Genomic DNA, 26831 nt, shown 5'->3' with positions numbered 1-26831 from the left:
CATCAAAGGGACAGAAAATGTTCAAGCCGACTTTCTAAGCCGCAACAAGTTAAAACAGGGAGAGTGGGCCTTAAATCGTGTAATATTCCAGAGGATAGTACAGTTATGGGGGCAGCCAGTGATCGACCTCTTTGCCACCAAAAACAACTGGCAGGTGAGGAGGTTCTGCTCATTAAACCCAAGGGAAAACCCGTGGGCAGTAGACGCTCTGCAAATCCCGTGGCTGTTCAAACTGAGCTATGCCTTTCCCCCAGTAGCGTTAATCCCGGCAGTGGTAAAAAAGATAAGAGACGAGCAAGCCAGAGTAATCCTCATAGCCCCGTTCTGGCCAAAAAGACCGTGGTTTTCACTACTGCAAATGATGTCTCTCTCGGACCCGTGGGTACTGCCAGAAATTCCAGATTTATTAGCTCAGGGGCCGATATTCCACAAACAAGTCAAGGGGTTCCATCTGACGGCGTGGAATTTGAGAGGGCACTTTTGAGAGATAAAGGTTTTTCCCTGGGGTTGGTGACTACTCTAATGAAAAGTAGAAAACCAATAACAACCAACATATATGGCAGGACGTGGAAGAAATTTCTACAATTCCTGGGAAAACCGTTAGGTCAAGAACCCCCAATCGAGTCCATCTTGGAGTTCTTGCAGGCAGGTCTACAGCTAGGCCTGGCGGTTAATACCCTCAAGGTACAGGTTTCAGCGCTGGGTGCATTATACGATTGCAATATAGCGGCAAACAGATGGGTAGCCAGGTTTATAAAATCTTGCCACAGATCTAGGCCAGTTTCCTTACCAAAAATAGCTCCATGGGATCTAAATCTGGTGCTGGAAGCCCTTACGAAGGAGCCGTTTGAACCCATACAGCAGATTTCAACTAAAAACCTCACCCTAAAAACCATCATTTTGGTAGCTCTAACGTCGGCACGTAGAGTTAGTGACTTGCAGGCCCTCTCAGTCAACCCACCATATACCCAGATATACCAGGATAGGGTGGTTATGAGAACAGACCCTGTTTACTTGCCGAAAGTAGTAACTAACTTTCACCGAAACCAAGAAATTGTCCTCCCTTCCTTCTGTGAGAATCCGAAAAACCCAGGGGAGGATAAATTTCATAGCCTAGACGTTAAAAGAACCCTAGTAGAGTATACAGTATGTCTATAACCAGCCAGTGGAGGAGGTCCCAGTCCCTATTCGTAGCCTTCCAGGGTGCTAGGAAAGGTTATGGAGTGTCAAAGGGGACTATTGCCCGATGGATTAGGGAGGCCATTAGTGTAGCCTATTCAGCTAGTGGCGTCCCGGTTCCTGACGACATCAAGGCTCATTCCACTAGAGCCGTGGCGACCTCCTGGGCTGAGAAAGCAGAGGTATCAATAGAGCAAATTTGTAAGGCCGCTACCTGGGCCTCACCCTCAACTTTCTTTAGACACTATAGACTAAATCTATCCTCCTCTGCTGACTTGACCTTTGGTAGAAGGGTGCTGCAAGCGGTGGTCCCTCCCTAAGGTGTTCGAAGTCTCCAGAATCTCTCATGTGGTGCTGTCATGGGTGAAGGGAAAACCACCATGGTTACTTACCGGTAGCCGGTTTTTCCGGAACCCATGACAGCACCCGTATATTTCCCCCCCTTTTTTCACCGTTTGGGTGTGCACAATAGTCGGGTGTATTTGTGTGATGTGGTGTTGGATAAATATGTAACTAACCGGGAAGTCCTCTCAAATGCTCTGTAATCCAACTGAAGCGGGGGAGAGGTGCCGCCCCTTATGTTTCAGTAGGTTCCTGTCCTGGCGGGGCGGATCCCTCTCTCATGTGGTGCTGTCATAGGTTCCGGAAAAACCGGCTACCGGTAAGTAACCATGGTGGTTTTGTTTAGATTTGTTAAATTAAAAAGCATTAGATCATTGCATACACAAAACCACTATAATTAAAAGTAATGGCAATGAGCAAAGCTAATAATAAATAACTGGAGCTTGTCGGTCAACGCTTTGTTCAGTGGCTGGTGACGTGTCATTCCACCCAAGGGAGGAAATGTAGATATTGGCAGGGTACCTGGCAACATAAGAAGGAAAGCTTTATGGGTTCAATAAGGTAATTGTGCTGCGTTCTTCTATTTTGGTGCATGTTGAACTCCAGAGAACAGAGGAACTCGTAGAGAAAAGATGTAGAATTAGTGGCTGAAGAGGAGACACACAGAATAATAGAGAATATGTCTTGAGTTATGCCTGTCCTTGTTGTTAGTCAGACATTGACTCACTTGAATTTGAAGTTTGATCTCATATCATGCTTGATTTGTAATAATCCACAGAGTTCATTCCAAAACGTTGAAGCAAACTATATATGATGATCAGAAACCAATGAGAGATGTAGAATAGAAAAGTTACATTTAAATGTCAAACTTGCAGTTGTTGGAAAACCAAAAGGAAGAAGAAAGTGCACCATTCTGGAGAATCTGTCTCCAAACACTGAAATAACAGGTTTCTTCAGCTTAACTGATTGGTTAAGTCAATAGTGATAACGTCAATGATAAATCAGACACAAGAAGATAACAAGCTGGCAGGTTTGAGGTGAGAACTTTTGTGCTGTGTAAAAGTAGAACATGCCACCACAAAGTCCTTAACTTCTCAAACTAGGCCAACAGAAATGTTAACAAAGAAAATCCAATGATTTTTGCACACTTTTATGTCGGCCAACAGATGCGGATGATAGGCTCTTGGATAATATACAAACACATGGGCCATGCACACAGTGAGACAATGTTCAAACCACCAAAAGACTGAAATACAGAAAAGCACAGTAAAAGAAATGTATAAAAATACTATGTTATAAAAAAGCTACAGTAAACAGCAACTGCTAGTAAAAAGATGATAAAAAAACAGGGTATTTGGTTGATACTCTTTTTGCAAAAAATGTATACTAAGCCACTCCACCAAACGTCAAGGTATCCCATGTCAAAGCAGTCCCTAACTGATGATTTTAAAAACCTGATCATGTGTATAGTATCTATATGAACAGGATTCAGACAGGTAATGTCCGATGTGGACACGCTGCAGATGACGGCCTTTATGTGCATGGCAGACAAGGGAGGGGTAGCAAAAAACGTATCAACCAAATACCCTGTTTTTTATCTTTTTAATAGCACTTGCTGTTTACGGTAACTTTTTTTACAACAGAGTATTTGTATATGTTTGTTTTACTCTGCTTTTCTGTGTTTATCTCTTGGATAATATGACTGGACATGATGATCAACTAATGGTCAGTAGCCTGGTCTGTAGGGTCGAAGGAACAAGCTAAGGAATTTGTTTTAACATTTTTCTTCAGAAGGAAAAAGAGAAGAAAGCAAAGTAGTAGAACAACCAAAGCCAGCAGACTTATCAAGTCTCACCACTAAATACTAGCAGCTTCCTGTGAATAAAGAGATTCTGTTCCAAAAAGTACTCCCCTTGTAAATCATTAATAATAACAAATATGTTGGGAAAACTGGGATTGACTGGGCAATCGTGTTGACTGGACACCATAGAATCTACTGCCATGATGGCATCTGGTGTGATGAGACCACTCATAGGTGATAAGTACATGACATTACCCATTCTTTTAGAAAGGGCCGCAAGAACCGTACTGAAAGAATACAAAGAATGAATTATGTAGCTTAAAACCACTAAAAAAAAGGCTATGGACAAGAGAAATTTTGAAGTAAATGCTCTCGGTAACTGTTTATTTTCCTATAAGCAAAGATCCGGTGAATTACAAATTTCTAGAAAGTCAGGAGTTGAGTTCAGGCTTACTCTCTGGTGCAACGTCAGCATTCGCTAGTTCAACCATCATTGAATGTCCTTGTAAAACCTATGTCACGTCCCCATACATGATGCAGGGTCAGGAGCTGTCAATACAGTCCATGATCCAGTGGGATCCAGTGGGATAGGTGGGGCTGTTCTATGTGCTTATCAACTCGCTCAATTATGGGTTTCCCATGGATTGGTATGGTCATGCTGAAGGCCCCCTTGCCAGCACTAACTGTGATTTTTACTATTTTGGAATACTGAGGTATTTCTGTGTGAGCAGGTTGCGGGATGCAGTGAAGTACAGTAGGCAGAGCAAAGGTTATCAGTTTTATTTAACAGGTATATGCCACGCAGAGGGGTAAAGGGTTAAACAGTGGATTAAACAGTATAAATGGCAAAGGATATTGTGAGGTGAAGAACAACGGTTCAGATAACGGCAGTTCAATTGTACACTTATCGTGTCAGAAGTCTCTCCAACTGTTGATGCTCCTTGAAAGTCGGTAGCGCTGACAACAGCTGGTGCGGTGCTTGTCCAAGAGGGTCCTGGAGAGGACTGTTATCTGTCTTCAGGTAGCAGTGGTCGGTCTCCAGTACCTTCCACTGGGTCCCTATTCCATATACTGATGTGGCTGCCTAATTCAGCTCAAAGTGAGTTGAATAATGTCCTCTGTCACATACAGAGGACCACTTCTAACGGAACCATTTAATCAATCAGGGATTTATTTATATCCCTTATACTCAATTAGTCATCTCTCATCTCATTCAGAGGTTCTCATAGACATACATACAAGAATTCACACAGCCTGCCTATTTTGCACTTTGAAATTAACACAACTTATAAAACTACAGCAGTATCCACTGACACTCTGAGAACACCAAAGCCAACTTCTTAAACAGCAATAACAAGAAAAACCACAGCCCTATACAAAATACAGCCTCATATGATTTACTGCCAATCAAAAATGACCAAAATAACAACACTGCACGGAGTATCCCAGCTTTGTGCTACACAGTACACAACCAGTTAGTATATTGACAGAACAGATTGACTGACAGATAATACAGATGACAATTATTATCTTATTACTCTATTATTGAACTCTCATATGGACATACTCACTGCTCACTGGTGATGTATGTTCTTTTGAACCATGTTGTACAGCCTTACCCAGAGATATGTGGAGATTGCAAATGCAAAATTAAAGTGTAAGAATAAATTTTCTCACCTACTGCAGCTGGATTTTGCATTTTCAACCTTCCAGGAAGCTCCCACATACGGATTCCGAATAAGCTAGTTTCCACGGTCCCGCGTTCGGGCACCAAAACTGTTGCAGCTGTTTTCGTTCTGACCCAGAGTCAGATATGCCAGATCACCAGTGAGGCCAAATTAGGCGTTTATGCCCTTAATTTACAAGCGCTTGGAGACAAAGGAGAACTGCACACTGGTTGTGGGCAAATCACTTTATCTGACGTAATGAAACACAAGGCAATCTTTTATACCATTTACAACGATATGTAACTATGTAGCTCATGTAGCCCCCACCATAACCCAGGGTCATACCTTGTTTACAATGTACCCAGAACACATTGTGGCTGACTATTGAGAACATATATGATCAGAAGCATAGTTTCCTTGAAGAGGAGACTGCTGCCTCATGAGAATAAATTCTAGCAATGAGAGGTGAAAGGCATTTAAAGGCAAACCATTAACCCTACTAAATCAATATATATATATATGCCCCATATGAGCTGCTATAATGCTCCCATCCTGCCCCCCCATATGAGCTCTCATCCTGCCCCCCCATATGAGCTCTAATCCTGCCACCCATGTGAGCTCCCATTCTGTGGGTTTTAGTACAAAAAGGAAGTAACAAAAAAAAAAAAAAAAAATTCTGCCGGCACATGAGACTTCATACACAGGCAAAATGTGCACGGATGTCAGCTGCCGGCCTGTGATTGGCTGGCAGTTGGTAACTATTTCTGTTCAGAAAGCTGGTGGCTTTCTGTACCGCAATATTTTGCAACTGAATATGCATCCTCAGATGCCTTCCTCCTGCTTGTCTGTGGTTCCATCCCTGCCATTTAGCCCCACCCCTCCATGTCTCTTCACTGTCTGATAGCTGTGATGCTGCTGGAAAGGAGGGATTGGATGCTCAGCTCCTGACTCTGCTGCTGACTGCAGGCGCTGGGGGGGTGAATATTGTCACAGCGTGTGACTGCGCGGCCCTGCTCCATTGCACCCGTCAACTCTCTACACGGCCACGCGCACCACTTGTGCTCTACTCCTCACTATGCAGAGAGAGAAGGAGCAGAGAACAAGTGTGCGCAGCCACGCTGATACTCGGCATTTCAGCATGCCAGATTGGTACCAGGTTAGCAGAAGCAAAAAAGTGAGGAGCCTGCTCTGGAACCCCTCTCTGCTCATCAGGCCCCATATGCTAGTAAGGGTCGTAATGCCCTCATGGTGGCCCTGAATTAAGGCAGAGGTTGAGGGTGCAGGTGGAGGCCCTAGATGAGGTGGAGTAGGCAGAAGCACTGCAGGAACTCTTATCTACAGAGGTTTGTTCCGCAAAGCCTGGGGATTCTAATACTTGGTGTCTAGTGACACCTTGGTGTCTACTGCTTTAGTTCTCCATGCCATGGTGTGTACTAGTTTTGTTCTCCAACCCCTATTGTCTAGTAGTGTAGTTATCCATCTTATGGTGTGTAATGGTTTATTTCTCCATCCCCAAGTGCCTTGCAAGCCTTGGGGATTGCAACACTTGTGAAGCAGTCTCTTCCTCCACTGCCCCTACAGCCACCAGAATCACCCAGTGCCCAGTCATCTAGATGTAACTCCCCAGGCCATGCTTGCTTGTCCAGGTGTCATTTTTTTAAATGCACCCTGGCAGACATAGAATTTTTCATGGAGCGGGTGATGTCTGCGACTTGTTGCTGTAGCGCAGGCACCTCTTTCTTAGAGATGTAATGGTGACTGGGCAACTGGTACTGGGTGGACTGCGACGGCCATCAGCTTTCTGAAACCATCTGTATCCGTAAGGTGGAAAGGCTACATTTCCGTGGCTATGTGCAGTGTCCCTGGTGCTGAAGCAGAACTTCAGGTCTGAGGTAGTCCTTGTTGAGGTTTGAGTAAAACCAAGAGGGAGCACCTCAAGAGGCGCAAACTATTTACAGGGAAAGTTTTTGGATCACTCCAAGTTCATGATCGCTCAGTCTCTGTATCAGAGCAGATTAATGCCAAACTGAGGCAAAAAAAAGAACAAGAAAAGCAAAAGCAAACGTTGAGGGCACAACGGTGCCCATACCCTCCTGGGTAACAGTTCAGTTACTTGAGAACATCCTTAGTGATTTTCCCCCCTGGGGTGGTGGAAGCAGGTTTCTTTTGCTTCCAGGGGAGACTTTCAGGGTGGCCACTTCTGGGTGGCATCACCCATCGCCGGTAGTCCTCAGGTGGTGGTGGTTGGGCTCCTCCTGGTGGAGCAGGAATGATGGCTGCCTGAGCTGGTGGGGCTGCAGCCTGCTGGGGAGTTGCAGCTACCTGTGGGGGTAGCACAGCAGCTACCAGTGGGATGGTGGCTGCCCTGGTTTTGGGTCTGACAGCCGGTGGAACTACTGCCTGTTGCACAGCAGGGGAAGCAACATGTGCAGGAGGGTGCTTCACCTCAGTGGATGTGGCCTGCTTTGCCTTGGTGGGTGTTAACTGTTACAGAACCACTTGGCACCCAGAATATGTTGTGCAGTTATATGTATGTATAATTGGTTCTATGTGAGATGCATGTCCCTAATGCATCAGCCCACAGGCTGCGCCCCTGGGCAGAGGGGACACGATATTCTCCTTTTGTCCGCCCTCCCCCCACCTTTGTAATTCCCACAGTAAACATCGGCAGGCTCCAGCCACCTGCAGGTTTTGTAATGTATGTCTGGCCTGCCGCTTTTCTATTGGCCGGCCCTCTGTATCTGTGTGACATATTCTGTGTCCTGTGAGTAAAGTGTTGTCAGACTGGAAATACGTGGAGAAGCAGTGATCTTTTATATGCGCCCATGTAACCAAGGAATTCCAGCCAGCGTCATTCATTCAGACTCCAGCCAGCGCAGAGCGGACCTCCGAAAACACGGGGTGGAACTGAAAGAGGTACTCCAGCTTGGTAGTCCCCGTTACACTGGTGGCAGCAGCGGGATATGATACCCCTTCTACAGGAGGAAAGGAATGAATGGAAAAAACTACCAGAAGTTAAAGAGGACTACATTAAAAGATCTGGTGGAAGCCCGAGGGTTGATCGCCAGCAACAAAACAAAAGCGGATTTGATAGCAGCCATCATGGAACACGACAGTGCAGCGCCCCCCAATGTGAACGTGGAGGAGACCGAATTCCAGAGGGAGGTAAAGAACAGATTGGAGTTCTATGGCCCAAACCCTGCGGTAGAGATCATACGAGAGGTGATGGCTGATGTGCGTACTGATCTGAAGGAAAAGATAGCTGAGCAGACCAGGATAGAGCTAGCCAAGATGGAGATGGCAGAGCGGACCAAAGTGGAGCTGGCCAAGATGGAGATGGCAGAGCGGAGAGAGGAGAGTTAGCAAGCAGGGGGAGCTCTGGCCTTGACCAGGTACCTTCAACAGTAAGCCACAAAAAGATCCAGTATAATGCCTTCCGACAGTTGGGGGAGGCAGAGGAAGACATTGATGGCTTTCTGCAGGACTTTGAGCGGCAGTGTGCCCTTCATCAAGTGAAGCCAGAGGAACGGGTTCAGATTCTGGCCAGCAAGCTGACAGGCCGGGCAGCGGACGCCTATCGCACTGTACCTGATGAGGACTGTATGGACTATGAGCGGATCAAAGAAGTGATCTTGGCCCGGTATGCGCTGACACCAGAGGCATACTGCCAAAAGTTCTGTGGACTTATAAAACGCGTAATCGATACCCACGCTGAATGGGCCTGTAAATTACAGCGGTCACTGCTACAGTGGGTACAAGGGAGCCAAGCGGCAACTACTAAGGAGGACGTCCTCCAGCTCTTCTTGTTAGAACGATTCTTTAATGGACTAACCCCCGAGACACAGGAATGGCTTCGGGACAGGCGGCCAACGACTCTTGAGGAAGCCGCTCGTCTGGCCGATGAACATCATGATGCCAGGAGGCCGCAGTTGTCCGGATCAAAGATGGTCACTAGGGGCCCGCCCATGGACCTGGAGGGCCCCAAACCACCGAAGATTGTAGGGGGACCAGCTAGGAACCCGGCCTACCACAGTCCCCCTGGGGCGCGATGCCACACCTGCCGTCAGCTGGGCCACCTGCAAAGACAATGTCCTAACCGGACTCAGCATACCCGGTGGCCAAAGGCGGGAACAGCTACCTTCAGCCGGGCTGCTGTACACTGCTACCAAGGTGAAACTGACCCGGCATTGGGGGCTACAACTAACCAAGGGGTGGAAGAGATGGAGGAAGTGCTGCATGAAGTAGACCCTGTGCAGGCAGCCCGGGCAGATAATCAACAACAGCATCGACAGGTCGTGTGGGTTAATGGGAAACGTATGCAGGGACTAAGAGATTCCGGAGCAACTTTGACCCTCGTGAAGCCTCATCTCATCTGGAACCAAGAGAAGACGGACCAGACAGTGGCAGTCCATGTAGCAGGGGGAGCCATACATCGACTGCCCACTGCCAGGATTCACCTGAACTGGGGAGTCGGGGATGGTCTTGTTGAGGTCGGCTTGATGGAGGATTTGCCTGCAGAAGTCTTGCTGGGAAATGACTTGGGGCCCATGTTGTCTGCATTCTCGGTGGCTCCTCTGGCTGAGACATATCTTGTGACCACCGGGAGACAAGCTCGAGCTGTGGAGGCGGAATCACACTCAGAGGAGGCCCAGGTAAGACATTCCAGCCCTATACGTATTCCCATTGCCAGACACATTTCTTGGGCCACCCCAGATGAATTTAAGAGGGAGTTACTTGAGGATCCTTCATTAAAGGGATAACATGGGAAGGCACAGGAGGGAGAGGAGTACTGGAAGGGGAACTGTTATGAAGAGTCACCGAAGGAGGAAAAAACAAAATGCCAGCTAAGTCCAGAAAAACTAGAGAGGTTGGCAGCTATCGGGTTGCAGACCCCTGAACCTATCCACAACAACTAGCAGTAGCCGTGGGGGGTTCCTACGGTGCCCTAGACCCCTCGATCACAGCCGGAGAACTACATAGCCTAAAGACAGGGGAAAAACTAAACTGCCCCAGAGCAGACCCCAAAGCAATAGGCAGCCCCCAACATATAATGACGGTGAAGCAAGATGAAAACACTAACACAGATAGAAAGATAGGTTGAGAAAATGATGGGGCCCAAGCTAACTACATAGGACAGGATAGGAAAGCTGCTGTCTGCCATCCGCAAAAACCCTATCAAAATGAGCCAACCGACTGATAGGAAAAACAGGCCCTGAAGTCGCTAGGCTTCAAAAGACTATATCAGCACTCAGGTATATTCTGAAGACAGAGCAAAAGAACAACAGATCAGAGACAAAAATGGAATTCCGCTCACCCCGGGCCGGGGATGGCAGAACTCCCAAAAAACAAGGCAAAACAAAAACAAAACAGAAGAGTACAAAGCAGAGCAGAAAAACTTAGCTTTGAGACGCAGGAATCAGACTGGTTTCCAAGAATCCAGCAGGAAAATCACCAGCCAGGAAGAAGGGCATCGGCAGCCTTATATCCAGTCCTCAATTCCAGCCACCCAGTCATCATCTAGCTGCCCAGGTGTTTGGTAATCAGTCTCATTACCTTCCTTCACTAGAGGAGGGAGTTCATCAGACCTCAATGGTGAAGGGAAAAATGAACTCACAACAGTACCTCCCCCTTGAGGAGGGGTCACCGAACCCTCATCCATGCCACCAGGGAGATCCGAGTGAGCCCGATGAAAGGCACGCACCAATCTTTCGGCATGAATATCAGAGGCAGAGACCCAGGAATTATCCTCCTGACCATAACCCTTCCACTTAACCAAATACTGGAGTCTCCGTCTAGCCAGACGGGAATCCAGTATCTTCTCTACCTCATATTCCATGTTACCTTCAACCAATATAGGGTCAGGAGGTGCCACCACAGGAACTACTGGTTCAACAAACCTCTTCAACAAGGACTTATGAAACACATTATGAATTTTAAATGTGACAGGAAGAGCCAACCGAAAAGAGACCGGATTAATAATCTCCAAAATCTTGTAATGTCCAATAAATCTAGGCTTAAACTTAGGAGAAGCCACCTTCATAGCGATATTTTTTGATGACAACCAAACCATATCACCCACCTTAAACTGGGGACCAACGGTCCTACGCCGGTTGGAAAACCGCTGGGCCTTTTCCTGGGAGAGAGACAACTTATCCACTACTTGGTCCCAGATCTGGTGCATTCTCTCCACCACAGTGTCAACACCTGGGCAGGCAGAAGGCTCCACCTGCCCTGAAGAAAATCGAGGGTGAAAGCCAAAGTTACAAAAAAAGGTGACATCAAAGTGGCAGAACTAGCTCTATTATTTAAAGCAAATTCGGCCAAGGGCAAAAATGAAACCCAATCATCCTGATCGGCCGAAATAAAACATCTCAAATACGACTCCAAAGTCAGGTTTGTTCTCTCCGTCTGCCCATTGGTCTGAGGGTGAAACGCAGAGGAGAAGGACAACTGAATTCCCAGCTTGGAACAGAAAGTCCTCCAAAATCTTGACACAAACTGAACTCCTCTGTCAGATACAATGTTCTCAGGAATCCCGTGCAAGCGAACCACCTGTTGCAAAAACAAGGGCACCAACTCTGAGGAAGATGGCAACTTAGGGAGTGGTACAAGATGGACCATCTTAGAGAATCTATCACAAATCACCCAAATGACAGTCCTTCTCTGAGACAGGCATATCAGAGATAAAATCCATTGAAATATGGGTCCATGGCCTCTTGGGCACCGGCAAAGGCATCAACAAGCCACTAGAGCGAGAACAAGGTTTAGACCGGGAGCAAGTCCCACAGGACTGCACAAAATTCCTGACCTCACGAGACAAGGCGGGACACCAAAAAGACCGACTCACCAGATCTCTAGTACCAAAAAAACCTGGATGACCAGCCAATGCAGAGCAATGAACTTCAGACATCACTCTCTTCCTCCACTGGTCAGGAACATACAACATTCCACTGGGACAACGCTCAGGTTTGTCCTCCTGAAACTCTTCCAGAGCACGTCTCAAATCGGGCGAGATGGCAGAAAGAATTACCCCCTCACCTAAGATGGTAGCAGGCTTAGTTACAACAGGAGAATCAGCAAGGAAACTCCTAGAGAGGGCGTCTGCCTTGACATTCTTAGTGCCCGGAAGAAAAGAGACCACAAAATCAAAACGTGTGAAAAACAAGGCCCACCTAGCCTGTCTAGGATTCAAGCGCTTGGCCGACTCCAGGTAAATCAAATTCTTGTGGTCAGTAAGGACCACGAATTGTTGTTTGGCTCCCTCCAACCAATGTCTCCACTCCTCAAATGCCCATTTCATGGCCAATAGTTCCCGATTCCCCACATCATAGTTACGTTCGGATGGGGAGAACTTTCGGGAAAAAAAAGCACAAGGATTCATTTTAGATGTCACAGGATCTTTTTGGGACAACACCGCTCCTGCACCAATCTCAGAAGCGTCCACCTCCACCTGAAACGGGAGTGAGACATCAGGTTGCTGCAAAACCGGAGCAGAAGAGAATCTTCGCTTCAGCTCCAGAAAGGAAGAAACAGCCTCCGGAGACCAATTCAGCACATCAGCACCCTTCCTAGTCAAATCCGTCAATGGCTTGGCAATACCAGAAAAATTAGCTATAAATTTCCGATAAAAATTAGCAAAACCCCAAAACTTCTGGAGCAATAGAAAAATGGTGGGGGGAACAAGAGGCGCAATAGTGCCCTATCACTAGTGACACTTGAAGTATGAGCGGTATAATACAGTTCCACTCACCTATTCCAGTTGTGTAACCCACAACTGGCTTGAGAGCATATCACAGAATCAGCTGCTGCAGGACCTCCACCAACCACTCGAACGTGGAAAAACCTTCAGAAAGTTGTGGGAAGCAGGGTGTGTTGCAGTCCGCGCTGCCGAGATTCACAAATCACCTGGGATGCAAGATGTTGTAGCAGTGTACTCCTTTATTTCCTCCTACGTGTTTCGGCGTCCTTCCTGGCACCTTCCTCAGGGCCCCAAGCTAACTACATAGGACAGGATAGGAAAGCTGCTGTCTGCCATCCGCAAAAACCCTATCAAAATGAGCCAACCGACTGATAGGAAAAACAGGCCCTGAAGTCGCTAGGCTTCAAAAGACTATATCAGCACTCAGGTATATTCTGAAGACAGAGCAAAAGAACAACAGATCAGAGACAAAAATGGAATTCAGCTCACCCCCGGCCGGGGATGGCAGAACTCCCAAAAAACAAGGCAAAACAAAAACAAAACTGACGCAGGAATCAGACTGGTCTCCAAGAATCCAGCAGGAAAATCACCAGCCAGGAAGAAGGGTGTCGGCAGCCTTATAGCCAGTCCTCAATTCCAGCCACCCAGTCATCATCTAGCTGCCCAGGTGTTTGGTAATCAGTCTCACTACCTTCCTTCACTAGAGGAGGGAGTTCATCAGACCTCAATGGTGAAGGGAAAAATGAACTCACAACAGGGAACGGTTTGTATGGAAGCAGGGACTCCTCTACCGGATCACAGAGCAGCACCACACAGGGACGAGCCCCACTCTAAAACGACAGCTGGTAGTTCCCAAGAAGTATAGGCAGGAGCTACTGTGAATCTCTCATGATATACCCTTAGCCGGGCACTTCAGCATCAGTCGCACAGGCATCGTCTGACACAAAACTTCTTTTGGCCGGGTGTAACCTATGATGTTTGTCAGTACTGCCAGCCCTGTGACAGTTGCCAGTGCCTTGGCAAGAGGGGGGGATCGATGCAATGCCAAATTATGCCCCCCTCCCCATTGTGGAGGAATCATTTAGCCGAGTAGCGGTCGATCTGATAGGGCCGATAGCCAAACCCAGTCCGTCAGGGAAAAAGTATATATTGACAGTGGTAGATTATGCCACATGGTATCCAGAGGTGGTTACGTTACCTAACATACTGGCAGAGACAGTGGTGGCCGCCCTGCTCCAGGTGTTCTAATGGGATTTCCCCGGGAGATTATCTCAGACCAGGGTACCCAGTTTACAGCAGAGGTGACCAACCAACTGTGGAAGCTGTGCTGCGTAAAGTCCATTAGAAGCGCCCCGTACCACCCGCAAACCAATGGGTTGTGTGAACGCTTTAACGGGACATTAAAACAGCTCATTGGGACTTTTACCAGGACATACAGGGACTGGGAGAAATTCTTGCCACACCTTCTGTTTGCCTATCGGGAGGTGCCCCAAGAATCCACGGAGTTCTCCCCGTTCGAGCTGGTATACAGGAGACTGGTAAGGGGACCCCTAGACTTAGTGCTGGAACACTGGGAAGGGGAGGGCCTCATAGAAGGGGTACCTATTGTACCCTATGTGCTGGAATTCCGGGACCGCCTACAGGAGCTGACTCAGGCTGTACGTGAGAACATGCAGGCGACCCAGCGGCGCCAGCGCATATGGTACGATCGGAGGGCCAGAGAGCACACTTTGGAAATAGGACATAAGGTCCTGGTGTTAGAGCCCACTAAGCAGAATAAGTTTCAAGCTGCATGGCAGGGGCCCTACCAGGTAGTGGGGAAAATAGCTGACACAACCTATAATGTCGCCGATTGTGACGACCCCAGGGTTATCAGCATGTTCCACGTGAATATGCTGAAGCCCTACCGGGAGCGCCCTGAATAGGTAGTGGCCATCTGTGCACCTGAAGCAGAGGATTTAGCCGGACTTCCCTTGCTGGATGTCTTAGGGGAAAGGACTCGGTCTAAAACATGGGACCAGGTACACTTGGGTGAAGACCTAGGCCCCCGGGAGAGACAGCAGGTGGAGGGGTTGTTGAGGCAGCGACAGAGGATGTTTTCGGGGAGACCAGGGTACACTCACCTGGCACAACACAAGGTTGAGACTCAGGATCAGACCCCCCTGCGGCAAAACCCCTTCCGCATCCCTGAGTCTGTACGAGAGGGGATGCGACAAGAGATACAAGAGATGCTGCGTTTAGCGGTCATTGAAGAGTCAGTACCTGGGCATCCCCCGTAGTGTTAGTGCCCAAGAAGGAAGGGACTACACGGTTTTGTGTAGACTATCGTAAGCTCAATGAGAAAACAGTGACGGATGCATACCCCATGCCGCGTGTGGATGAGTTGTTAGACCGGCTGGCGGGGGCATAGTATTTGACCACTATCGATCTATGCAAAGGCTACTGGCAGATTCCCCTTAGTCCTGACGCTATTCCTAAGTCGACATTTGTCACCCCGTTCGGCTTATTCCAGTTTCGAGCTTTTGCCATTCGGGATGAAGAATGCCCCTGCGACCTTCCAAAGGCTGGCTGACCGACTTCTGGATGGTCTCCAGGACTATGCTTGTGCCTACCTGGATGACATCGCCATCTACAGTGCGACATGGGAAGAGCATCTAAATCACCTAGAGACAGTATTGGACAGGATCCACCAGGCCGGAATCACCCTAAACCCAAACAAGTGTCACGTGGGCAAAGCGGAGGTTCAGTATTTAGGGCATTGGGTGGGAAGTGGGAAACAGCGACCAGAACCAGCCAAGATTGAGGCCATAGCCAAATGGCCCATCCCACGCACTAAAACCCAGGTCATGGCGTTTCTAGGGACAGCGGGGTATTACAGGAAATTCGTTCCTAATTACAGCAGCGTAGCCAAGCCCCTCACTGATCTGACCCGTAAGAACCAACCCCGCCAGGTAACCTTGACCTCAGAGTGTGAGGAAGCCTTCTGCCAACTAAAGGACGCCCTCACCAATACCCCTGTATTGGCCGCACCCGATCCAACTAAACGTTTCCTTGTTCACACAGACGCTTCTTTGTTTGGATTGGGGGCAGTACTGAGCCAAGTCGGGCCGGACGGCCAAGAACACCTGGTAGCTTACCTGAGTCGGAAACTACTGCCCCATGAAGTAAGCTATGCGGCCATCGAGAAGGAGTGCCTGGCGCTAGTATGGGCACTCAAGAAGCTGCAACCATATTTGTATGGACGACAGTTTTCCCTCCTAATGGTCCATAATCCCCTAGTCTGGCTTAATCGGGTCTCCGGAGACAACGCCAGATTGCTGCGGTGGAGTTTAGCCCTACAACCTCTGGATTTCACCATCCACCACAGATCCGGCAAACAAAACGGTAACGCCAATGGACTAAGTTGACAAACGGAACTTGTACCAACCCCATAAATTTCGGTCATCTCCCAAACCGATCCGTTGAGGATCAGACTGTGTATGCTGATCGCGTTGCTGAAAAGGAGAGCCGTGTTACAGAACCACTTAGCACCCAGAATATGTTGTGCAGTTATATGTATGTATAATAGGTTCTATGTGAGATGCATGTCCCTAATGCATCAGCCCACAGGCTGCTCCCCTGGGCAGAGGGGACACTATATTCTCCTTTTGTCCACCATCCCCCCACCTTTGTAATTCCCACAGTAAACATCGGCAGGCTCCGGCCACCTGCGGCTTTTGTAATGTATGTCTGGCCTGCTGCTTTCCTATTGGCCAGCCCTTTATCTGTGTGATATATTCTGTGTCCTGTGAGTAAAGTGTTGTCAGACTGGAAATACGTGGAGAAGCAGTGATCTTTTAAATGCGCCCATGTAACCAAGGAATTCCAGCCAGCGTCATTCATTCAGACTCAAGCCAACGCAGAGTGGACCTCCGAAAACACGGGGTGGTACTGAAAGAGGTACCCCAGCTTGGTAGACCCCGTTACAGTGGGTACATACACCACTGTAGGAACTGTTTCCACCAGAGGAATGTAAGCCTTTCCTGCTTCATATGCCGCTATGAACTCCTCCGAGTTGCGGCGCACATTCAGGGCATACCAGCCGCGTAGCCCCTTGTGGCGGGTGAAGGTCACATAATCCCCCCCCCCGGTGTAGGTCACGAGCGGGGTGTCACCTCCGGAGGTGGGACTCTATGTCCCTACGGCTCACAAAGAGGTCAGAGATTCCCTGGGGATCCTGGATGAAACCAAATCCCTTTTCTAGATTAAAATTGAGGATCCGACCCCACCCTGCCGAGTCCTTGGGACCGTACCGCCTTGCGTGGGTCTGCCGCTTCTTTTCCAGGTCTGGGCCTAATACTGCCAGCCTCTGTTTCTTCATCCTCCTCATGGGCCCGGCCTCTGCCAACAGCGGACAGAGGCACCACTGCCAGCGGTTCTGGTGTTTCCCCCCCAGGGGCTAGTGTCCTGGTCCCAGGCCAGATCTAGCACGATCTGCCCGGACGTTGGGGCAGATGGGAACTCGGGCCTTCCCGGTTGCAGGGGTGGCGGCCATACCTTGCGCTTCCCGGTGATGTTTCGGCTCAGGTGCAGGTACAAGGTGGCGGCCGGTGGCAGCGGTGATCGTTGGAGCTGCCTGGTCAGCGGGCGGCAGCTGGATCGGGGCCTGCTGGGGACTTCGGTGGGACCTGCTTGGCTGTGCCAGGTCCGGGCAGGAACACGGTCTCTGCTTCCCAGTCGGCTCCCGGGCCCTCAGGTAACTCCTCCTGGCAGGCAGCGCCCGGCGGCAGTATCAGCGTGGAGGTGGTGGCGGGTGCTGCTGATGGCATTGCAGCGGCCACGGGTATCACAGGTGCTGGCTGGGGAAGAACTGGTGCAGCGGCGGCGGGTACCGGTGGTGGAGGTACTGTTTCTGTAGGTCCCTCCTGGGTGCGCTGCCAATCCAAGGTCCACAGGGCCTCTTGCCTCAACCGCAGACTGCGGTTCAGCATGGTGATTTCGTCCTCCAGTTGTTGGCGGTCCATCACAGAAACAGGACCGGAGGTTTCAACTAGTGCGCCGGGTAACGCAAGCTCCTCTTCCCGCACTCTCCAGGTCTCCGTCCTCCTTCCATCATGGCGTCCTGGCGTTCTGGTTTCACTTTAGACTTCCTTCCTGCCTCACAGTTTTGCTCTTCCTTCTTGGGGCGGCGCCTCCTTCATTTTCCTCCATACCAAGCCAGTATACGAACCCCTCTGGGGGTGGGCTATGTTGCTGTTGCATAGAAGTTCAGGCAGGGGAGGCCCAAGACATTTTGCACTCTTTTCTTAGGGCCACCCATATTGTCACGCTGTTCTTCATCGCGCCGGCGGCCATTTTGAGAGTCCATTTTACAGTCTATCATTTTGGTTCTTTTGCACATTTTCCATGGGTTTAAAGGCAATAAATTTTCGGCACACAGGACCCGGTGATACCGGGTTTCGGCATCCTGTTCATGACACCAAAAATGACGCGCCCTGGAGGCAGTGGGGTACTCGGCGCCGGGCCCGTTGATTTCAATGGGAGATGTCACAGTGGCTATGACCCGGTCCGTGGCATCAGGCGGTCATGTGAAAGGGGTACAATGATGGAGATAAAGTTATTGTAGTGATTCGTGACGCCACCTGTGGTTTCTGGTCAGAGTGAACAGCACTGCAGGGTTGCTTTCCTGGTATGGATGTTGGGTGCAGCTATGACGTTGTAGCCCTCCACAGGTAGGGCTATAGTCCCAGGGCAGAGTAGATGAGGTTGTTGGTGGGGTTTTGGTGTGGAGTGGATGAATGGCGCAGGAATAAAATGGAGGACACGAGGGCATGTAGTTCGAAGGCTTTACTGAGTCTGTTGCGCACACAGATGACCACTTCAGTACTGTGTATTCCAGGAACGGGGTCCAGATAGGATGAAATGCACCTTTCTAGCTTTAACAGTCAATGTGTTACTTTCCTGGCCGTCTCCAAACACTACACTGCTTAAACTCCTTCTTCCACTTCAGCACTTCACAATTATTGTTCTGGGCCAGTGACTGCGAATACTGTCCAGACAACAAATGTGTTCCCGTTTCTGTGATTCTATATAGCCACCTTTCCAGTCGGACTAGCTGTGGTAGGGGCAATGGTCCATAAAGCAACCAAAGCTATCGGCTTGCTAGTGGCACCCAGAGGAATGCGATCTAGATTAGGGGCCGTTCCCTTTGCAACCAGTCTGGTTCCTTCCTCCACCTGATGGCCGTCAGCGTGGAATGAGACCCACGGGATAACTTTCCAACCGTGTCCCTGGAAGAACCACTCTTCCTGCGGAGAATCTGCTGTTTCAGTCCAAACCGTCTGGCACTCCGCATATAGCCAGGAGCTGCGCAGACTACGTCCTTCTCCTTTCCTCCCTCTCAGGGGATCTGTCCAACGTCAGCCTAGATTCTTCCGCCTTGCTACGCTCCGCCCACCTCCCAGCACACTTCGTGTTCCAAGCAGGGAGCCATGAAGGGTGCTCTGCTACACTACTGTGTGTGGGTGTTTGAGTGTTGGTCTGCTGGTCAGGTGCATCCACCCTACCTGTTAGTGGGATACCACACCTCTGGTTGAGGTGCAGTACCTCTGTGGCATCTGGACCCGCAGGGGCGCCACGTATACAATAATCACAGAGATCACAGGCCATGAGTCATACAGAAACAAGCGCTGTGATCTTTGTAACAAATAGCTCTCAGCTGGCCCCTATCGTCGCGGCAATGACACGATTGGGCTACGAGTCATCTGAGGATGCAGGCTGTTCACAATAATTAGTTCTCAGAAAAGTAATAGTGAGCATAGGTGGTCCATAAAACCGCATGTTTAGGGCAGCCTATCATTTTCCCTAATCAAAGTCCTTTTTATATATACATATGTGGCACCCCTGAGGCTCAGTCGCCACAGAGGTACTGCACCTTCTCCCAAGGTGTAGTGCCCCACCATCCAGGTAAGGTGGGAACTCCTTTCCACACTCCAACACTCGCACCCCACACAACAGGGTAGTTCTGCACAAGCACATTGCGGCTCAGTTCTTAGAGTAGCAGAGCACATTTGGTGGTTCCCTGCTTGGAACACTGGATGTGCTGGGAGGTGGGTGGAGTTTAGATGCATAAAAGAGTGGGAAAGTGTAGGATTACGAGTCAGTCTGTCGGGAGGTCAGCAAAGAAGGAAGCCACTTGGGAGGAGTGGGGATCCCTGGAAGAAGGTATGGAGGAAGGAGTGCTGCAGTTGCCTCAGTGATCTGAGCCAGCTGGCACGGGAAAGGAAAAGGAGAAAGACGTAGAACTGCAACCTAAGTTTCCATAAGAGAGAGAAAGACAAGTACGGAACGAAGGAGTAGGAGAACAGAGAGGACGTGGGTTGGAAGAGGAACCCTGCCTATAGGTTCTCAGCGCAAGGCCGGGGCCTGGTCCCCGAGATTGTATGGACACTTATGGTTCTGCAGCAGACACCGGTGGAGTAGTTGGCTGTAAATGCACTACTCCCATCTAAGACTTGGGGTACAACAGCAACTGATTAGAGAGTGGGACTCAGGAGAAGGGAGTCCCCGAAGCAGGCTACAGCTGTCTGCCGTACAAGTAGAGTTCTTGGGAACATCTGTTAAGAGGAACTCCAGGGTACCACGGTACTGGAGATCTTCACACTTTAAGGCACAATAGAGGAGTCGTTCAGGAAAGGTACATGTTGGAGTGTTGGAGGGGAGCTTTCCATCTGACCTGGAGGTTGGCTGAGTCTCTGACCCGGAGGACACGGCTCAGAGGCAGGCACCCTTGTGTACTGCAGACTGTGAGTAAAGCCTTGGAACTACAAGCCCCGGTGTCCTCCATTCATTCTTGCGCCAACCCGCTCAGCACCGCTACATCTGGGTACTGTCCGAGACACCGCACTACACTTGCTCATAGAGCCAGTGCACGTGTCCTGAGTACAGAAGCAGTGCTAAGAGTTACCTGGGGAGCAGGGCAGCAGAGGTGACAAAGCGTGCTACAAGCTAATAGTGTCAGGGTCCAGTCAGCGCTGGAAAGTAAAGAGGCACGGGACCTGCGGACACTGAAAATGAGCAAGTTTGCACAGGACCTATGGTCATGTGACTGCAAGGGGGCGGGGCTTAGCGTCAGAGAAGCCAGAGAACTCAGATTATGGCAAAGCAGAAGTCATGCACAGTACAGACCAGCGAGGTACAGGAGGGATAAACAGACGGGAGGTCAGACAAAGCAAAAGGTCATACACAAAATATCAGTACAGTACCAGGGAGGAGACAGAGCGGATAATCAGGGCCAAGCAGAGATCAAAACCAAACAGACATAGGAGGTACCAGGCAGAATCCAAAGCGATATCCAGGGAACAGACGGAGTCATACACAGAGAATCAAGTAACCAGAACACAGCACTAACACACTCAGGGGTCACCACACAATGCCAAGGGCGAAAGTATAACTGACAGGGATGGGAGCGTCCTGAGGCTATAAGAAGCCTCCCCCAGAACCAGGGAGAGGCCACAATCATAGCCCCAGGTGTGCAGGTAAGCCTGCACCGGGATCACAACCTTTAACCCCAGAAATGCCAGTCATCAGCACTGGTTCCAGACATTAACCCCACGTGTGCGAGTCAAACCCGCACTGAGATCATGACAGGTACCATACTTTACACTATCTGTGCCTTTCCACCACCATTACAACTACACTGCCCTGGGACATCAGCCCTGCCTGTGGAGGGCTATACCATCACTGCTGCACCACACCATCTGTCCCAGTGGAGCTGTCTGCAGCGTTGGCTTAACACCTCCCTTGCCGAACACCACAGGTGGCGTCACGAACCATTCCACTTAAACTATTACATTACAAACTTCCACTGATTGCTTGGGCGCCCAGGGCCACGGATGGGTCACCGCCGCTGTGACACATCCCCCTTACACCGGCCTGGTACCGAGTACCCCACGGCCCTGGGAGGGCGACCCACATAGCTTATTCTCTGTCTCTGAACATAATTCGCCATCAAACTCGACTGTACCCAAACGGCTCATGCAGCCTTTATCAAACCCCCATTTCCTCAAGATGACTGTACAATCATTGAAAATAAGCACATGTAAATTGTCACCCCCCCACCTCATTGTAGATTGTAAGCTCTGAAGAGCAGGGCCATCGTTATTTTTGCTTTAATTGTTTTTTTTTAAACTTGGTAACGTTTGACCTCTTTATATGATCTGCTGACTTGTAAAACCTATGCAGAATGTGTTTGTGATAAAATAATAAAGGTTATTATTAGTAGATTGAAGTTCAAACTGCTTTGCCATGTGAAAGAATCTAAGTGAGCACAACTACACAAACGAGGATTTGCTGCTGTGCTGAAAGAGTGAGTAGGGTGAACACAGCAAGCTGCTTGACTGTGAGAGAGGTGCAGGCAGAGATGTTAAGGTGGATTGAGAAAAATGGGGTGTGCTTTGTATGTAAGATCAGTCAAAAACAGAAGGCATGTCCATTTCCGTATCAGCTGACAGGCTCTCAGTCACCCCAACTGTAGGGGGTAAACAAGTTCTTTGGCCAGACCGGAGACACTTGCCACAGTGAGGAAGGAGGAAGAATCAGAACATTCCCAGATTAACGCATGTTGATTGCACACATGCCAGTTCATGCATGTTGTACTGATTTTTTTTTTTGACAGTCTGAAAAAAACCCCAAGATTGGCAACTGCAGAACCGCGAATGTTGCTGTCCACTGCCAGAGTTGGGGCTCTTGATTTGGATATGAGCGAATATTTCAATCTTCGGCAATGTTCGGCGCATATTGCAAATTCAGCGAACATAATTCGAACCGAAAGCCATTCACCTCAATTGGAAGCAAAAACTAACGCATGCACAACACCTTAGAATGGTCCCAAATGCTGTCAAAACACATCAAATTATGGACAGACAACAGGAAAGTGGCCTCAATTCACCCACAGTACATATTTTTGCATATAACTGCAGCAATCAACCAGTCATGAGGTATCAGGGTCTGGGACAGGATTTACAGCTTTCAATTGAATGTCACAGTAAAAGGAGGTGGGTGAGGGATTGGTGTAGGGCCCCTTTGCTGGGTGACCTGATACCACATGCAACTCCTCTACCTGCTTTCATGCTGAGCCACACTCATTTGGCACAAATATCAGTTTTCTAGACTATTGGCAGAAAAATTTGAGGATATTAACATGGGTAGCTGAGTACAAGGAAGTGGAGGCCTGATGGTCTCAGAGGCCTACTGCTACAGACATGGCTGACCTACAGAATGGGGCAGCTGACACCCTACAGTAGGTAAGCTGCTAAGGCCTAAAGGAGGAATGAAAAATGCAGTCCGGCACTGTAGGGACTCTGGGACTGGCTGAGAGACAGAAAAACACTGGCAGGTGCGATCTGGACTGGCTGATGGACAGAAGAGCACAGACAGGTACAAGCAGATGGGCACAAACAGGTAAGAGCAGATGGGTACAGGGTAGACAAGCAGACAGACCTGGGGAACCTGACAACTTGCAAGCATGCAAGGCAAACTAACAACATAGCTCAGGCACCTCCATATTGGAGCAGAAGCCTTAAATAGGTGTTGCCCAGCTATAGGTTGGGAATACTGTAGGTTGATGAGGGCGGTCCCTTTCTTTGGTAGCTGTACAACAATACACTTTGTAGATGAGGGCCAGAAAGAACATGTGCTGCTCCACAAGTTTTGCACATAATCTAGAAGATAGGTTCAAAACAAGTTCAAACTCGGATCTTGCCTGCTGTATCACATTAGTAAAAAAAAAATCATTTTAATGTGCAACAGCTCTGCACACAGAACAATTTCAATGCCACTAAATGAAAAAGTTGGATATAGTGGGCTATATCACGTTTATCAACAGAAAAAATTAGAAAATTTTTTATGATGTGCGTTAGGTCTGCAGACATGTTCATATCACCGCCAGAACATGACAATGTGGGATATGTTGGGCTGTATCACGTTCAGCAACAGAAAAAAAATCTTCCTTCTTTAATGTGCCTTAGGTCTGCAGACAGTTTCATATCACCACAGGAACAAATGACAAGGTGGGATACAGCAGGGTTTGTGACATTTAGCTATTGAAAAAATATTAGAATACTATACTTGTGCATGGAGCACAATAGAAGCAGTGCACAACACACTTGTAGGCCATATGCCCTGCTGGCTTTTTCTATGGACCTCAGTAATAGCCCAAAAAAATTCCAGAAGGAAAGTCTGGGACAGCATTATAAGGTGTTGTGCATGTGTTTATTTTTGCCTCCCATTCACCTGAATGGCGTTCGGGGTATATTCGATGAATTTATCTACGAATACTGCAAATTTGGCGATCGTAATAGGAACTGAAAATTGAAATATTAGCTCATCCATAAATATGTATAGAAATTCTTCTGTATAATTGCTTTAAAATATCAAATATTGTAAGAAATTATATTATTCCATTACTGAATAAAAACAAAATTAATTTTATTGTTGCCAGATGGCTGTAGCAGAAGGTCAGAGAAACATCTGTCATTTTCCCATTTTAAAGCAGAAGATCATGATGTCACACCAGATTCAGATGAAGAGCAGATCATTATCCTGGATCCACCTCCAAGTCTTCACACCAAAAATCTTTCAACTGATCCTTGTCAACAAGTCCTATCTTCTCATTCATCACAAACTGTAACGCATAGAAAAAATAACAGGACGGATGTTCAACATCAAAGAACTTGCACAGGGGAGAATTTTTTTTCATGTTCAGAATGTGGGAAATGTTTTACTCAGAAAGAAGATCTTGTTAAACATCAGAGAATTCACACAAGGGAGAAACGATATTTATGTCCAGAATGTGGGAGAAGATATATAAGCAACTCAAAGCTGGTTGAGCATCAGAGAGTTCACACAGGGGAGAAACCATTTGCATGTTCAGAATGTGGGAAATGTTTTTCTCAGAAAGCAAGTCTTGTTTATCATCAGAGAATTCACACAAGGGAGAAACGATATTTATGTCCAGAATGTAGGAAAAGTTTTATAAACAACTCAAAGCTGGTTCAGCATCAGAGAGTTCACACAGGGGACAAACCATTTTCATGTTCAGAATGTGGGAAATGTTTTAAACAGAAAATACGTTTGGTTAAACATCAGAGAACTCACACAGAGGAGAAGCCATTTTTATGTCCAGTATGTGGGAAATCTTTTAGCAGCACATCACACCTGAATAGACATCAGAGAATTCACACAGGGGAGAAGCCGTTTTCTTGTCCAGAATGTGGGAAATGTTTCAATGATAGCTCCACTCTTAGGTCACATAAGAAAACTCATACAAGGTAAAAAAAAACAAAATCACACTTAGAATGTAGTAAACATTTTACAAATAAAGCAAGTCTTGTTGCCTATCATAGAATTCATTAAGGGAAGAAGCCATTTTAATGTCCAGAATGTTTGTTACAGATCATATTTTATTAACATCAGAGAAATCACATGTGGAAGCAGCAATTTTCTATTTATTGACCAATTCATCAAAAAGTCAAAGTAAAGCCATGCATTACATAAGAAATGGAAAGTAATTTATAGCATAAAGTAATGATTAGGAAATGTATGCAATTACCAATAAACATCTGTTATTGAAAAGCAAATTAAATCCAGTTAAGGCTGGTTTCACATTTGCGTTAAAACAACGCTGCGCCCTGCGTCGTTAAGCACCGCCCCGAGCCGGCTCCCTGCCCGCCCCATCCGGGATCACCGCCTACTTTCGCATGTGCAACTTTATATTTTATGTTCACCCATGCGCATTACACACTCATTGATTTACTCTCTGCCTCCTACTCCTGGTTATTAAAAGATTTACCTTTTTAATCTGTTACCTTTATGTGTATATAAGGGACATATTCTGGCACCATTACTCATTCTTACTCCTGAGGAAACCACAGCTTGTGTAGTGAAACACGTGGAGTTTTCCTTTCTTCATTCTATTTTTGCCTTATTCACAGATTTTGTTATACTTATTTTTCCCTGTTTCATTTATTCTCATGGTTATCTGTACTTGGTGTAAGTCCTAGTGTGCTGACATGCAGAGATCACTTTTGTTTTTTGTTTTTTTTTATTATAATTGAGGAATATATATTTTTATATTTTTGTATCTTGGCATTTCAAATTGTTCATATTCATTTGCTTGTCATTCTAGGTCAGTATAAACTAGACATTTTTTGTATATAAGATTTTCTTTGCTGGAAATTCTGTGAACTGTAATGTAGTGGGCATCTGAGAATAGGTGGTAATCTAACTATAGACACACCTCATCTGCATATAAATGGCCTATTGGATTTTTAAATGTGTTTTTAAATTTTGTATATTTTGGTTTCTAATGCATTCCAAATAAAGGCTTTTATGTGGTGATCTCTATGTCTGTGTATACTTCTTTTTCTAGGTTGTAATTGTTGCAAATAGTTAATAACAGCTCAACTCTTAGCTCATATTAGAAAACTCACGTAGGAGAGAAAACAACATTTTCATGTAAAGAATGTAGGAAATGTTTTACAAATAAATCGAGTCTTGTTACACATCAGAGAACTAACATGGGGAGGAAGCCATATTCCTGTCCAGAACGTTACACTCAAAATCACATTATCCTAAAAATCAGAGAAAACACACATGGAAGCAGTGATTTTTTTCTTTTTATTGACAAATTCATCAAGAAACTGCTAAAGTAAAGTCATGCATTATATGTAACATCAATACTGATGTCCCTGAATGGTTCCCCTTCACCAATCCATGCAGGGATGCCAACATACCGCCCCGGCTGTGAGGTGACCTCTTCGTCTCCTGGCATGTCTCCTACTGTACTGCTTTCTGTGCACACTGCACAGGCTTCACAATAGTGCGCTCCCTTGTTCTCAAAGGGCAGAACACACAGATTGAAAATATCCCCAGCCAATAGCTAGGAGGCATCTTGTATAAAAGGCACCCTCCCCAGTAGGGTGGTACCTGAGCAGCCCCTGTAGTTCCTTTTGTATTGTGTGTGTTTGTGTAAATGTATGTTGCCTGGTTCCTTGTCCTAGTATGCTGTGTAGTTGAATGTGAACCTGATCTCCTGGTGCTTGCTTGGCCAGAGGCTGGAACCTGAAGCCTCATTGGCAGTGCTTGAACCTGCACCAGTGTTAAT

The 26831-nt window shown here is 47.6% G+C and overlaps 1 protein-coding gene across 5 annotated transcripts in view; it reads left to right on the top strand.

Moving 5' to 3' along the window:
• LOC141051202 (uncharacterized) overlaps positions 1 to 26065 on the top strand; it is a 40083-nt gene extending 14018 nt beyond the window's left edge. For all 5 annotated transcript variants that reach the window (XM_073548075.1, XM_073548073.1, XM_073548077.1 and 2 more), the window contains one exon: positions 24168 to 26065. In XM_073548075.1, the coding sequence (XP_073404176.1) occupies positions 24168 to 25000 (833 nt within the window). In that variant the 3' untranslated portion in view covers positions 25001 to 26065. The remainder of the gene's footprint in view (positions 1 to 24167) is intronic.
• The last annotated feature ends 766 nt before the right edge of the window (positions 26066 to 26831 follow it).

Source organism: Dendrobates tinctorius, unplaced genomic scaffold, assembly GCF_039654945.1.
Source record: "Dendrobates tinctorius isolate UK_male_01 unplaced genomic scaffold, ASM3965494v1 ptg000155l, whole genome shotgun sequence".
Taxonomy (NCBI): domain Eukaryota; kingdom Metazoa; phylum Chordata; class Amphibia; order Anura; family Dendrobatidae; genus Dendrobates; species Dendrobates tinctorius.
Note: the sequence above shows the minus strand (reverse complement) of the source record. Positions and strands in the feature narration are given on the sequence as shown.